Raw genomic sequence first — 14,252 nt, 5'->3', positions numbered from 1 at the left:
ACAGTCCTCTGAGTTGAAAAACTCAGCAAATATTTATTTAAAGACTAATGTAAGGTATCTCTTTACTGGGTTCTGCTTCCCATTCCCCAAATTTTCCCTAAACTATGGTCCTTTTTCCATGACAGTTGACACACTATGTATGAGTTTAAGGATGTAGGAATCCTATAAGGGTATCGTTATATATACACCTAAGATCATAAGATTTTTACCTGGAAGACATCTCAAAGATCATTTGAGTACAAATCCTTAGTTTTACATCTAAGGAAACTGAAGCTAAGAGAGACTAAATGACTTGTCCAAGGACACATAAATCGTAAGCATCATAGCCACTTTATTTGTTTTTTAACATAAAAGGAAATTGAGGACTCGAAGTTAAATGACTTGTCCAAAGCTGCCCAAGATTTAATCGGAATAGCCGGGATTTGAACTCCAAGTCCAGCCCTGTACCCATTGCAGCATCCCACAAGGTTTCCCTCTCTCTAAAATCAGAGGCTGCTCCTGTCTTTTCCAGTTGTCAATCCGTGATGCTAGGACTTGCCCAAGGACACCCAGCAAGAGCGCCCCGGGTCTTCGGACCCCGACCTTAATTTCTCTCTATCACCCCAGGCGTCAATACCCGTGTCCCCATCTCTGCTTCTACTGAGATGAGCCCAGCGCTCCAGGTTCTGGCTCTGCACGCTCTCCCCCATCACGGGCTCCCTCCCAGCGCAGGGGAGCTCTCCAGCACCGATGGGGTTAAAACAGAGCCTCCGGCCCTAACCCGCGCTGGGGAGGAATGGGGAAGGGGGGTGGGCAGTGTGCAGACGGATTGTAGTAGATCCCTCCGCGGGGAAATCGTGCCGGAACTTTTTCGTGCGGGAAACCTCGGGGTACGGAAGGCGGCGGCGGCTGCTGCAAGGAGGAGGCGGAGGCGGAGGCGGAGGCGGAGGCGAGAGGGGAGGGGAGGGAAGGGAAGAAGGGGAGGGCGGGGCTTTCCCCAGGGGGAGGAGGGCCGAGGCGGAAGGACACACGAGGCGCAGAGAAGCAAAAACTTTCTGCCAAAACTCCGGGCGTCGGCGGCTGCTGTGACTGGTGCTCGGTCTGCACGGATCCGGGGCGCGGGGCCGTTTAGGCGCTGGGCTTAACCGGCCTAGGGCCTCCCGTGGAGGCTCTTAGCGCCGCCGCTGCAGTCCTAGAGTAGGGGGCTCCCCAGCAGGGACCCCCCCGCCCCATGTGGATCAGCTCGGGCGGACGAGGAGGAGGAGGAGGCGACCGAGAAGATGCCCGCCCTGCGCCCTGTCCCGCTCTGCCTATTGCTGGGTCTCTGGCTGTGCCAAGGCGCTCCCACCCTAGGTGAGTATCCCTAGGTGGTCCAGGCTGGCGCTCTGAGACCCCCAAGTCTTCCTCCCACACTCTCTCTTTCCCTCACCTCTCCAGTCACCCGCACTAATATACCCCCTCCGTGCTGGAGCACGGGGGGGGGAAAAGTGGGACGCCAGGCTTGCCGGGCTCTCTGCAGCCTCCCTGTGGAGTGAAAAGATTTGATTAACGAAAGCCGCGGACCTTTTCGGTTCTCCCTCCTGGGAGAAGGGGCGGGGGCGAAGAGGCGGGGTGGGGGTGGGCCACTGCACGCCCCCTACTCTTCCTGGGCGAGCAGGGATGGGAGGGGGATGCTGGAGGCTCGCCCCCTGCGGACTAGGCGAGAGCCGAACTGACCTTGGGCCCTGCCCAGCCTAACAAAGGGTTACAGTTCAGCGGGCTGCGAGCCGCACGCCCGGAGCGCCTCTGGCTCCTGGAATGCCAGACGCCCTCGTGGGGGGAAGTCGTACTCGGCTTCAGCCCATCGGACCTTCGCTGCTGAGGAGAATCAGATCCGAGCTCCGGACTAGGGTCCTGGAGATTATCCGAGGGTCTGGGGGACGGGGCAGCAGCGTTCGTGGAGCCCAGATCAGGCCACGACGTTAATTCAGCCCTGACTTTGTGCTGGGCAGCGCGCTTGGAATTTCTGACAGTCACCCCCTCTCTGCCTGGGGAATCGCCGGAGTCCCGGGGGCTTTGCCCACTTTGTGGCAGGAGGGGTAGGAAAACTCTTGTGACCCCATACCAAAGCAATTAAAATCTCAACGGTTGTCATTCTCGCAAAGACACAGATCCCCAGGTTTATCTTTGGGAACTGGGGGCCCCAGCTTGGAAGAACTGCTAGGTGACATTGACCATCTCCAACTTGGAGGCACTATTTGCTACTCTTCCGGCATCCCTGTCCCCCGACACGCCCCCCCCCTGCCCCCCTCCAGCCAACCCCAACTCTTGTGCTTGCAGGTTGGGGGCAGAGTGAGAGTGGGACAATTCATAGTCAAAGTACCTTCTTTAGGGAGGCTTCTGTGAGTGTTATCGGAACGTGTCTCAGCACCCTGTTGAAGGTCGTTTTGCTAAAAAAGAAAAAAAGAGGGGGTGGGGTGGGGGGAGATCTAAATAATGAAACTATCCTTTCCAGGAAGAATCTTACAGAAACCACAAACTGTTTTTAACTTAAAGTAAGCTGTTCTTTTAAAGAAAAGGTGCTGAGTTTTAAGACAACTTTTGTTTCTTCTCAGTTTTGAATACCAGAGGATGTTAAAAAATGAACATCATAAAGGTTTTTTTGTGTGTTTTTGTTTTTTAAAGAGAATTGAGGTATTCTTCCACCTGAAAACTGGAACTCTGGCATTTTCTGGTACAAATGCACCTGCTTAAGACTATCCGAAGGGAACCAGGAATAGATATGGGGAGAGGAACCACGATTGTACTTTCTGACATAGTACTTTCCATCAAAAAGCATTAAGGAATAATTCAAGTTGTATAGGTCTTTTTCTTCTCCTTTAAATGAAAGCAATGATGTAATGTGTGATTGGGGTGGGTGGAGGTGGCAAAATTAGCAAGATCAGATGGACACTTGAGTCTAGGGAGTTGTAATCCTCACTCATTCTCTTAGTAACTTGTTTTGGCAAGTTACCTAATCTCACTGGCCCTCAGTTTCCTCCTTGTAAAAAAGATGGGAAATAAATAAAACTTTCCAGAGTCACTGGGGCAGAACTAATAGTGAGATTGAAAGGCACTGTTCAAAATAGTGCTAAATAAAAAGAAAATAGAATAACTTTCTGCTATTAGGGAACCTTTTTAATTTTAGCATCCTAAAAGAGTGACCTGGGTTTCTCTAGCTATGTAGTCGATGGTATTAGCAACCCTATTTTTTACAAGTGGAGAATTTGAGGATTAAACTGAGTTAGTTACCTCAGTAAATAGAATTAACAGATTCTGAGTCTCTGTTTTCTATACTGCTCGAGAAATGGTAAAGCCTTTTTTTTTTTTTTTTTTTTTTTTTTTTTTTTTTAGTGACTCTCCTGAATTATACTAAATTACTGTGAACTTTTTTTCTGGAAATCTCCATCTCTTATCACTTGGGTTCTCCCAAGGTACCAATTAGAACACACCCTTCTGACCCTTTGAATCTCTTATATTGGGCTTGTTGCCAGGATGTAATTTACACATCATTGAGTTCCCCAGCGGAGATCTGTCAGTCCCATTCTTGTGGTTCTCCAAACAGCAGTTTGTGACCACACCTATATCCCAGGATCTCCTTTCCCTGCCACTGGGAGCTACTTTCAGATTTTGCTACCTGCTTGATAATTCACCTTGACCCCATGAATTTTTATAAAATTGATTTCAAGACTGTTTTAGCATTCTTCCAAATAATTGCTTTTGAAAAATGTCAAGCCCTAGTCAGTTTCTTTGAATGCTAAGAGAAAAAGCGCAATAAAGCCAGAGAATATTTTTTTTTTGCCTCCCCTGCACCTTTTTGCACTTGGCCCCCTATCCCTTTTTATGAAATTCAAAGTAGGGAGGTGGAGGAGGCATTCCTGATTGACTTTTCTCAAGAAATGTCAATAATTTTGTTCTGCTGCCATGCCTTCCCTGCGATGATTGTTTCCACTGTATTATTGTCTATGCTTTGTATATCATCTCCTCAATTAGACTGAGCTCTTTGAGAGCAGGGTCTGTCTTTTTGCCTTTGCTTAGAACAGTAAATGACAGCACTTAATAAATGTTTATTGACTAATTCCTCAGCTTTAGGAGATGACCTCAGTTCTTTCCCAGATTTGTCCCTCCAGCTACTGAAAGGGGCACAGTATTTTGTCACTAGGAATGTGACTGCCCAGTTTAGGACCTCTGGGAGATGTCTGAATGGGATGGGATATATTTGGATATCTCAGAGCTGCTTCATACACTTTTTTTAATATGGTGTTCTGTGAAACTGTATAATTTGCATTGTTTTGCAAATTCTTTCATGGGACTCATTCCCATTCTCTAGACATGCCTCCCTCTACTTCAGAGAATCTTAGGGATAGATAAGCCATCTAGTCTCTTTAGAGTGATGTATGGAAGATACTTCAGTATTTCAAAGAACTCATAACTTCATAGGTATAGACACTCTTCTTACTGATGCAGACTGAACTCTCTCATAATCTTGAGAGATGCTTTTCACAAGTTGCCATGGCCATACTGGAAGTCATCACACCTGATGGCCAACCCTGTGGTGAGGGATTTCTCTGAACTTAGCAAAAAAGGTCTTCATGTGACCATCTTTGGCAGTGTCCTTCCTTGAAAACCTTTCCAGCCTAGTAAGCGCCCACATTTCAGGAAAGACCAACTTCAGGGTGTCCAGAGTAGTGTGATTGCAATGATCAGAGGTCTTAAACCATGCCATAAGAGAATTGGTTGAAGGGGCAGGAATGTTGAGCTGGAAAAAGAGAACGTTTAGGGGAAACTTGACAGTTGTTTACAAATATTTGAAAGACTGTCATGGGGAAGAGTGATTAGAATTGTTCTTGGACCTCAGAGGGCAGAGCTAGGAGCATTGTGTGAAAGTGGCCAAGAAATAAATTTAGGGACATTATAAGGATGAACTTCCTAATAAATCAGAACTGTCCAAAAGTTGAAGTGATTGCTTTAAGGAATGTTCATCCTTTGGAGGTAATTGATCTGAGGCTGGATGGTCTTAAGTTGTTAGATGTTTTAAAAGATATTCTCATTTTAGGTACATGTTGGACTAGATCTGAAAGGATGAGACTCTTTACTTAAGATTTTCTGTGATTCTAATTTATTGGAATATAAGCTGTCATTAATTCAAGGTTACAGCTTCATGCCATGATAGAACAACAGGATAACAGGGTACGACTTGAATGTCAAGTAGGGAAAATGCAATTAAGGTGAAATTCTTTTAAAATTCCAATACATTTATTTTAATTTCATTTAATTTTTAATGAGGAAAATAACCTAAAAATGAATTTTCTTTAGAGAATTTTTTGGGGAAAGTTAGTGATTTTATATTTTTAAAATAAAATTAATTACAATTAATTTTTTAAAGACTTGGGGGGATAGGAGGAGGATTTTTAAAAAACCTTTACTTTCTGTCTTAGAATCAATATTGTGTATTGGTTCCAAGGCAGAAGAGTAGTAAGGGCTAGGCAATGGGGGTTAAGTGACTTGCCCAGGGTCACACAGCTAGGAAGTGTCTGAGGCCAGATTTGAACCTAGGACCTCCCATCTCTAGGCCTGGCTCTCAATATACTAAGCCACCCAACTGCCCCCTATAAGGGGAGGATTTTCACCTTGAACTTCTGGGAGTTTGGAGCATTGGAAAAGTAATATACCAGGCTGAGAAACACTTCCTGCAAAGTGAATTCACTTCTTTTCCATGGAGAGATTTCTCCTGAAACCAAAGGGATTTGACTAAAAAGGAGAGACGGACAGTCCATAAGTGCCTACTAGCTTCAAGGACCAGTGCTAAGCCCTTGGCAATACAAAAAGAGGCAGAAAGATAGTTCTTGCCCTTAGGGAGCTCACAATATAAGGGCAGACAGATATAGAATATAGTATATAGAATTTCTTGCTTGAGTTGTGTCATATGTCAAACCATTTCCTCAGCAAGATGGTGGCAGGTCCTGGGTTACACACAGTACCTGGTACAGTGGGAGGCAGAGAGTAGGAGCTTAGAGAAGAATTATATTTATTTATTTGAACATCATTAGCCTGCTGTGGGTATAGTGGCCTCTTGCACCTTTGGCTTCCATCTCTCCCCTCCCATGGGATGTCCTGCAGGTGAGGCTGATGTTGACTCAGGTTTGCTGGAAGCTGCTTTCACCTTTTGAGAGATGAGAGCAGTTGAAAGCTGACCCCACCTCTGGTAGGACTCGTACTCCACCCTTTCTCTTGAATAAAGAGCAGCTCAGGTTTTTGTTTTTCCCTTTGTGTTGGCATCCTTTCAGAGAATCTGTTCTCCTCACCTCCCAGTTCTGAACCCTCTGTAGGGTGCTTGGGAACCTAGGCCTGTAAGCCCCACAAATCCTGGGGGCTAACCTGAGCGGTGAGACTGGGGAGGAACGTAGGGAGGGCTGGACTGGATGACCTCTTGAGGTCCCTTCTGAGTTTGGGTCCTGGATTTTTCTTGCCCCTCTACCCCAATCCTTACACTGTCAATATTTTGAGAAAGCTCACATCTACTGGGAGTGTTGTACCTTTTAGGTTACTGCTTAAAGGTTTGTCTTTGCAGACTCAGAACTTTTTCTACAAAACATGCCTACTTAGCTTTCTCAGAATGGGGATTGAGACAGCAGGGTGAGTATCAAAGTTTGCATTTCCTAAAATAAGATTTCTGTATATCCAAACATTCAATCCTGTAGTTGTCAATCCATTGTGAAGACCGATGTGTAAAACATTCACAAACCTTACAGGAGATTGTGCTGACCTATGACAATTCTTTACTTTGTATATATTTCATATTTACTTAAATGTGTACATTTTTCCGATTATAGAATATGAGCTACTTGCAGGCAGGGACAATTTTGTTTTGGGCTCTGTATCTCTAATGCCTTAGAAGCATTTTTTAACTCTTACTTTCTGTTTTAGAATCAATAGAAAGTATCCATTCCAAGGCAAAAGAGCAGTAAGAGTTAGGCAATTGGGATTAAGTGACTTGCCCAGGGCCACACAGCTAGAATGTTTCTGAGGTTAAATTTGAACCTAGGACCTCCTGGCTCTATCCACTGAGCCACATCACTGCCCTTAAAGAGTAGATTCTTAATAAAAAATAAAGTAGCAAATAAAAAAGTAAATAGTAGTTTCTTAATAAATACTGCTAAATTTATTCAGACTGTAGTAGTACCAGAACCCATGTAACCTTGAAATCTTTTTGTTGTTAAGTGTTATGTTTCATTCCTGGCTCCCATGAACCACATTTCCCTTTGAAGATGTTACATGTTGTTAAGAACTGTGACCACTTATCTGTCTTGTGGGAGCCATCTCCCCTCCTTCCTTCTCCTTTTACCCCCAAGGTGGACTAGTAAGAAGAAGGGACAGATCTCTGAAGAAGGAAAGTAGAATGACAGAGTTGAGTAAGGGGTGCTTCTGAACCAAGAACTGTGAACATTTGGATCTTTGGAAAGGGGCTGAGTGCTTTCCTTGGCAGAGTTTCTTGATGTTTGTGTCTTGAAGGGGGAAGAAAGAATGTTTTTGGGAGTTTGCTTCCAGAGTTCTGGATTTAACACATCATTTGATCAATATGCCCTATTGGACATAGGGAATTTGCAGTGTAGTCTCTCTTTTTTCCTTCTCTTTCCTTCTTCCTACCCAAGGAAGTAAAGGTTAGGAGAGTGGAAGATTGAGTAGAGGATGTCTCAGAGATCAACTAGGCTAATCTTTTCTCATTATTGATGGTGAAATGGAAGCCAGGGAGGGAAATAGGTGACTTGTCCCCAGTTACCTTGGACCCAATTTCCTGACTCTCAGTTCCAATGTTCATTCTCTTCTGTCATGCGCTGGGTTGTACAGAAGAGTTATTAAGGGAGCCACAGACAGTAGTGGAGATCAAGGGAATGACCCCATTGGTTTATTTACATAAGCATTGGTCAGATTTTTATAGTATCTTTCCTTTGATGAGATTTTTTTCTCCTTCTCTTGGCTTTGAGATTTTTACAAAGCTTACCCACTGGGACAGCAAGGTTTTCTGACCCATTAGGGTGGGAGTGAAGCTTGTCTAATGTCATTTTTAATGGATGAGTTTCACTCAGTGCTTTACCAGTTACTGGATGGGAAGGCATTGTCCCTGCCCTCAAAGAGCTTATGTCATTGTTGAGGCAGAACTAATGAGCACACCACTGGTAGAGTCATCTGCTGATTTATCCACACATTTGGAAAGCTCTTTCCTGCTGCTGGGTTGACTCAGTGCAGACCTTCTAGGTAGTGTGGCTCAGGGCTCTGACCCAGCTGAAAAGCATGTTATAGACTGTTAAGGTTCTTGATCCCTCCTGGGCACAGTGGTGGCTTCCACACCAGTCCTCTTGAGTTGTAACTATTTGGATTTCTTTTTACTATGTGCTAGAAGTCAGATCTCTTTGTGAAGATTATCTTTACAAGTCAAGGGTCTGAATATACTTAATGATTTTGTCTTAAATGGAGAAAAGACAAAGGCTCTTTGGTCTTTTGGGGTATGGATGTATATTTAGCCTGTGTGATTGTGGATTTGAGTGAGAGGGGATGGGAGGCTTCCTACTGAGTCCTGAATGCCAAGCCTGACCCATGAGAAGGCTTGGCTTCACTAAGAAGTTCTCCCTTTGAAGATTCATTCCCCTCTGTCAGTGGCTGAAAGATCCTTTTTGTTGTCTGAGAAGAATTGAGGTGTTATCATGGACTCACCCAGAGTTTCTGCCCCAGTTGGCATGGGGATTCCACCCCATCAGTTAATCATAACTGCCAGCATCTCCCTCACCCTTTTGTGCTTGTCCTGGCAAAAACCTTGTTTCACCAGCTCCCCAAAAGTTCAGGCTCTAACTGGATGGGCTGGATGGGACTGAGTAAGACTTTTTTTTTGTGGTGGTGGGAGGTGGGTGGGAGTATGGGGTATTTTTTGGCTCCCTTTGCTCTTCCTAAAACATCAGGTGGATTCCTTTGTTCCAGCTATGAAAACTGCCCTCCTTCTCTTGGCTAAGTAACAAGCGGCCAGCACTTCTCTGGGCTGTCACATTGCCCTTCGTTGGAGGCCTGCCTTGGGCGGTTACTGGTCTCCAAGTTGGTTCTCATGCAGGATGTTGGCAGCTCAGATCCATGCATACATTATCCACACCTCCTGCCAAGGCTGCCCCATTGCGGCACAAACACAGGCTGGGCTTATTGGGGTTGCAGAACCTGTTCCCTTGGCGAAGAGTGCCTTGCCCGCCCTCCTTAGCATATTTATTTATATGAAGTGGGTATGCATACATCTGTGTGTTTTGTTGGGGGAAGGAGACAAAAATGGGGAATTTTGGTATGTCTCAAGTTTTGCCTCATTTAAAGGTAGACGGTCTTCTCAAAACCAAAATACACTTTCTGGGGCTTGAAGCTATCCTCACACCTCGTTTAACCTGTTGTCTTATGTAGTGGCAGGTGTGTGTTGACTTTGGTTTGCTTCCTGCTTGTGATCTTTTCTTGCTCATCCCTTTTTTTTTTTGCCAGGGAACTACTGGAAGACTTTAAAAGACCAGCCCATCTTGACTGGTGTGTTCAGTGGGAAGAAGCTACTTTGTTGGAGAGTTCTTGTCTTTGTAATTCATGTGGTGATAATTAAACACATCCTACTCTCAAATTAACCCTGAAGAAGCTGTGAATGCCCATAGTTACAAAGTAAAGGAATGCTCACGGCAGTAAATGAACTTTTTATTCCGCTCAGTAACAAACTATGTATCAGAATTGTCCATAGAAACTTTCATTCTGATTCTGTATCTGACTACTCCCATCTTCCCTGGGGAGGTGCCTGGTCTCTTGGCATTCATTGCAATGTGAGGTCATCGGATTTCAAAGTAATCCATTCTACTTAAACCTTTACTTCTATTTTTCTCTCTGTGGTAGAGATAGTGATGTGCATTTTATTTTAGGAATTTTACCTTAAGTCAATACTAGTGAAGTATTGTAGATTGGTTAACATTTGAGGATGAGTAGAAAGTTTTTTTCAGTCATATAGGTCTGTCTTGAAACTGGAAGCAAAATACTTGGTGATAACGTATAAAATAGTGCCAGTGGTAGATGGATGTTCAAAAAGCTTATTCTCCTTTACTCTCCCTCCTGTCACGTTGGCTTTCTTCTTATTCCTCATACAAAGTGTCCCGTGCCCCATCCTTGTGCCCCTTATACCTGGAATGCATGCAAGCCCCCCTCACTGGTTTTTAGAACTCTCCTTTTCCTTTAAAGCTCAGTGCAAAGGCTGCCCCCAGTGTGAGACCTTTTCCAAGTGGCTGAGATGTTTGTACTTTCCCCACAGCCCTGCCTTATACATTTAGAGTCTGTGTGGTATATATACTCGTGTGTACGTGTCACTTCTCATAGAGATGTGAGGACATTTCCATTATTGTCTTTGTGGTCCCAGCACCTAGCACAGTACCTGGCCCATAGTGGGGGCTTAATCAATACTTGCTGTTTGGGGTTGATTGGTTTAAGAGTTGAAAGGACAGAGGGTCAGTCTTTTTTTTTTTTTAACCTTAATCTTCTGCTTTATTTCTAAGACAGAAGAGCAAGTAAGGGCTAGGAAATCAGGGTGAAGCGACTTGCCATCGTCACACAGCTAGGAAGTGTCTGAAGTTAGATTTGAGCCCAGGACCTGGCCAGGTGGCACTATGCCATCTAGCTGTCCCCAATCTTGAAGCCAGGAAGATGTGAGTTCAGTTCCTACCTCCTTTACATCTAGTGTTTTCATAGTCACGGGCAAATCACTTAACCTCCCTGTATCTCAAGACTCTAAAGTTAGAAATGATAGATCTGCATGAATGGAGGGAGTTTCCACACCAGGCACCCTCCATACTGATGAAATTACAGGTTTCAGTTTTTAGAGAAATAGTAAGAGAATAACTTTATCCTGTACTTTGACTCCAGGACAAGTTCCTTCTGGTGTTTTTAGGTTTAAATTTTTCCTCTGGATTTTAATCCTAGATGGAGCACATGATAATGAGAAGCTCCTGGGATAGAGTTCCTTCCTCTATTTTATAAGGCCTGCCCTGGGAATGCAAAGCAGATTTAATAATATCTTGGTGAATCACAACTAGGATGGAAAACATGCTCAGAAAAGAAATAAAAGTTGGAAGTCTTTCTGTAGACTAGACTCGAATGAAGACTATTTTGATCTCTAGCAGCATCTCTTCCCCCCCAAGTCCTCCCCCCCACACTGTCAGACTCCCCCCACCTTTTGCCTCTCCGAGGACCATTCAAGAATTGCTAATGTGAGTACAATCATACAACTTTTTGTGATGATATTACATTTGAAAACTACATTGTAACCTGCTCTCAAGGGCAGAAACTAAGGCTGTGTATCGACTCTTTCATTCTGACCTCGTTTACTGGTCATTTCCCTGAGCCAGCCAGCCAGTCCTTCTTGTCCTTCAGGCCAGTAGACTGACCGGTCCTCTACCAAGCCAAGAAGTTCTGGCCAAATCAACCTGGCATTGGGGCCCCCTTATTAAAAACATTTCTTTTTTTTTTTTTAAACATTTTCTTTTCTTTTTTCCCCAGCTTCTCCCCCACCCCCACACTGGAGCCCCCTCCCCCCTTCCCTGTACACAGTGATCTCTTGATAAATGTTGTTGACTAATGTTGCAATCCAGAAGAGTAGTTTCAAGGATGTGTGGTTTTAGAGAATCATTCCATTGCTTCTGGGCTCGAGGGATAGCCGGATTGCCGTGTGCTCAGGCACTGTGGGATTTAAGTATCTGGTTCTGAGCAATTCCAGGCAGAATGAATGCCCTCTCAAGGTCTGGTGGAATTCAGAGCTGGGAGCGTGCCAACTAGATTACCATATTTGAAGTGAGCCTGAACAAGGGGGAGAAAATAACATTTCTAAGCACCTGAAAGAGGAGGGCCTCTCCCAAGGACTGTGACCTAGTAGTTGTGGTGGCTGGGATGCTGGAGGGACACTTGTTTTGATTGCAGTGACCTCTGAGCCGGTGGACGGATCCCAAGCGGAAAGAAATTAAAGATGGGGAATATATAAAAGGTTTTATGGTGTTTATAGGAGGAAGAAAATTATTTCATCCAGAATATACATCAAGAGTCTTGACCAGCAGGTGAAACTTCAGATTACACACTTTTTTTTTTATTGTCTCTCATTTGGTTCTGTTTTGTTAAATGCTAAGATTGAAAATTTTAAAGTCTTAATAACAAAATAATGAATTAATAATAAAATTTTAAAAATAATAAAAATGAAAGAAATTTGAAAAGTTTGAAAAATTTTTCAAGATTTTATTCCTTATTTTAGATGTTTATTCAACAATTTATTTTTTTGGTGAGTAAATGTTTAAAAAATAAAAAAATATAGTGGAGTGAGAGTCAGACCTAGAGACAGGAGGTCCTAGGTTCAAACCCGGCCGCAGCCACTTCCCAGCTGTGTGACCCTGGGCAAGTCACTTGACCCCCATTGCCCACCCTTACCACTCTTCCACCTATGAGACAATACACCGAAGTACAAGGGTTAAAAAAAAATTAAAAATAAAAATAAAAAAATAAAAAATGTTAAAAAATGTTTTAAAAAAAGTCACTTTTTGAAAAAGCTCTGTTATGATTTATTTAACTGTTTCTTCTTAATATTAAAATTCTTCCTTCCTACAGTGTATTGGTTACAAGGCAGAAAAGTGGTAAGGGCTAGGCAATGGGGGTCACACAGCTAGGAAGTGTCTGAGGCAGGATTTGAACCTAGCACCTCCCATCTCTAGGCCTGGCTCTCAATCCACTGAGCCACCCAGCTGCCCCCTATTTCTTAGTATTATATTGAATTTCTTAATTTACCAAAGCACTGTCCCTGACTTTGTGGTCCTCTTACCACCAGTAGATGACATTTTCTGCTGTATTTTTCCATCTTGTAAATAGGCGTAATATCCAAGGATATCTAAAATTTCAAGGGTGTTTTAAAGTATATTTAAAAGTATATTAAAAAAGCAAAATGAGCCATTTTAGTTCTTTCACATATAGGTCTTCTGTAAATTTGGTCTATGCTATGATTTGAATATGTCTTATTTCCACAAGCCTGTGACCTATATCAGGACAAAGATCAGGTCTTATATTTTTGTACATTCGGCAGCAGCTCACACAGGAACGATTTAGCACCTGGTTTGAGAGATAAATAAATGAGTTGTCCTCACTCATTCATTCTGGTCTCAGAGGATGAGGTTGTTTATCCCTTTGCCAAGGCTAGCAGCACTTAGCACCATGCCTAGCACATAGAAAGTGCTTAATAAATGTTTATTGAATTAAATAGGCCTTTTATTCATGCTGGTTTCCATCACCTCCTGTTTCATCAACAAGACTTCCTTTCTCCTTTGGTTATTTTTCCGCTCATATTCATTCTCTTTCTATTATCTTCTTTCCATTGGTCCACTCAGGGAGAAAGGGAGCCCCTTCCCTTGACCAGGTCATCTCCTCAAATTAGATCCTGCACCCCCTCTCCCTTTTCATTGTGAAATGTTTAGAAAGAGACCTGGTCTCTGTATCTGTTTCACTGCCCCCTCTCTAGCCCCTCTGAGTCTTCCTTCCAAATTCTACAACCTACCCAACTGGAAACTGCTTTCTTTTAAGATCTAGGGTGTTTTAAACTGTGAAATACAATCCCCTGAGTCCTCCTTCTTGACCTTTTGGCCCTATTTGATACTTATCAATCCTCTCCTCTTTTTGTGTGCTCTCAAAGAATCATTGAATCATAGACTTAGACATTATCTAGTCTGGGGCAGCTAGGTGGCTGGAGTTAGGAGGACCTGGGTTCAAATGTAGTCTCAGACACTTCTTAACAGTGTGACTCTGAGCAAGTCACTTAACCCTAATTACCTAGCCCTTACCACTTTTCTGCCTTGGAACAATTACTTAATGCCCATTCGAAAACAGAAGGAAAAGGTCAGCAACTTAACTCTTTGTGATCCTGGGCTTCAAACTCCTTCTCTGTCAAAAGAGGAAGCTGGACTAGATAACTTCTTTCTTTCTTCCTTTCTCCCTTCCTCCCTCTTTCCTCCCTCCCTCCCTTCCTCCCTTTCTCCCTCCTTCCCTCCTCCTTCCTTCTCTCTCTCCTCTCTCCCTCCTCCCCTCCTTTCTTCCTCCCTCCTTCCTTCCTCCCTCCCTCCTTCTCTCCTTCCTTCCTTCCTTCCTCCTTCCTTCCCTCTCTCCTCCCTCCCTCCTCCCCTCCTTTCCTCCTCCCTCCTTCCCTCCTTCCTTCTCTTCCTTTCCTCCCTCCCTCC

General features: G+C 43.9%; 1 protein-coding gene across 1 annotated transcript in view; it reads left to right on the top strand.

Moving 5' to 3' along the window:
- The first annotated feature begins 1,079 nt into the window (after positions 1–1,079).
- NOTCH2 (notch receptor 2) overlaps positions 1,080–14,252 on the top strand; it is a 173,289-nt gene continuing 160,116 nt past the window's right edge. Inside the window, exon 1 of the mRNA XM_044672526.1 lies at positions 1,080–1,332. Coding sequence (XP_044528461.1) covers positions 1,260–1,332 — 73 coding nt within the window. The 5' untranslated portion in view covers positions 1,080–1,259. The remainder of the gene's footprint in view (positions 1,333–14,252) is intronic.

The sequence above is a fragment of the Gracilinanus agilis genome, chromosome 4 (genome assembly GCF_016433145.1).
Source record: "Gracilinanus agilis isolate LMUSP501 chromosome 4, AgileGrace, whole genome shotgun sequence".
NCBI lineage: Eukaryota > Metazoa > Chordata > Mammalia > Didelphimorphia > Didelphidae > Gracilinanus > Gracilinanus agilis.
The sequence above is the reverse complement of the archived record's forward strand: the minus strand, read 5'-3'. Positions and strand labels throughout refer to the sequence as shown.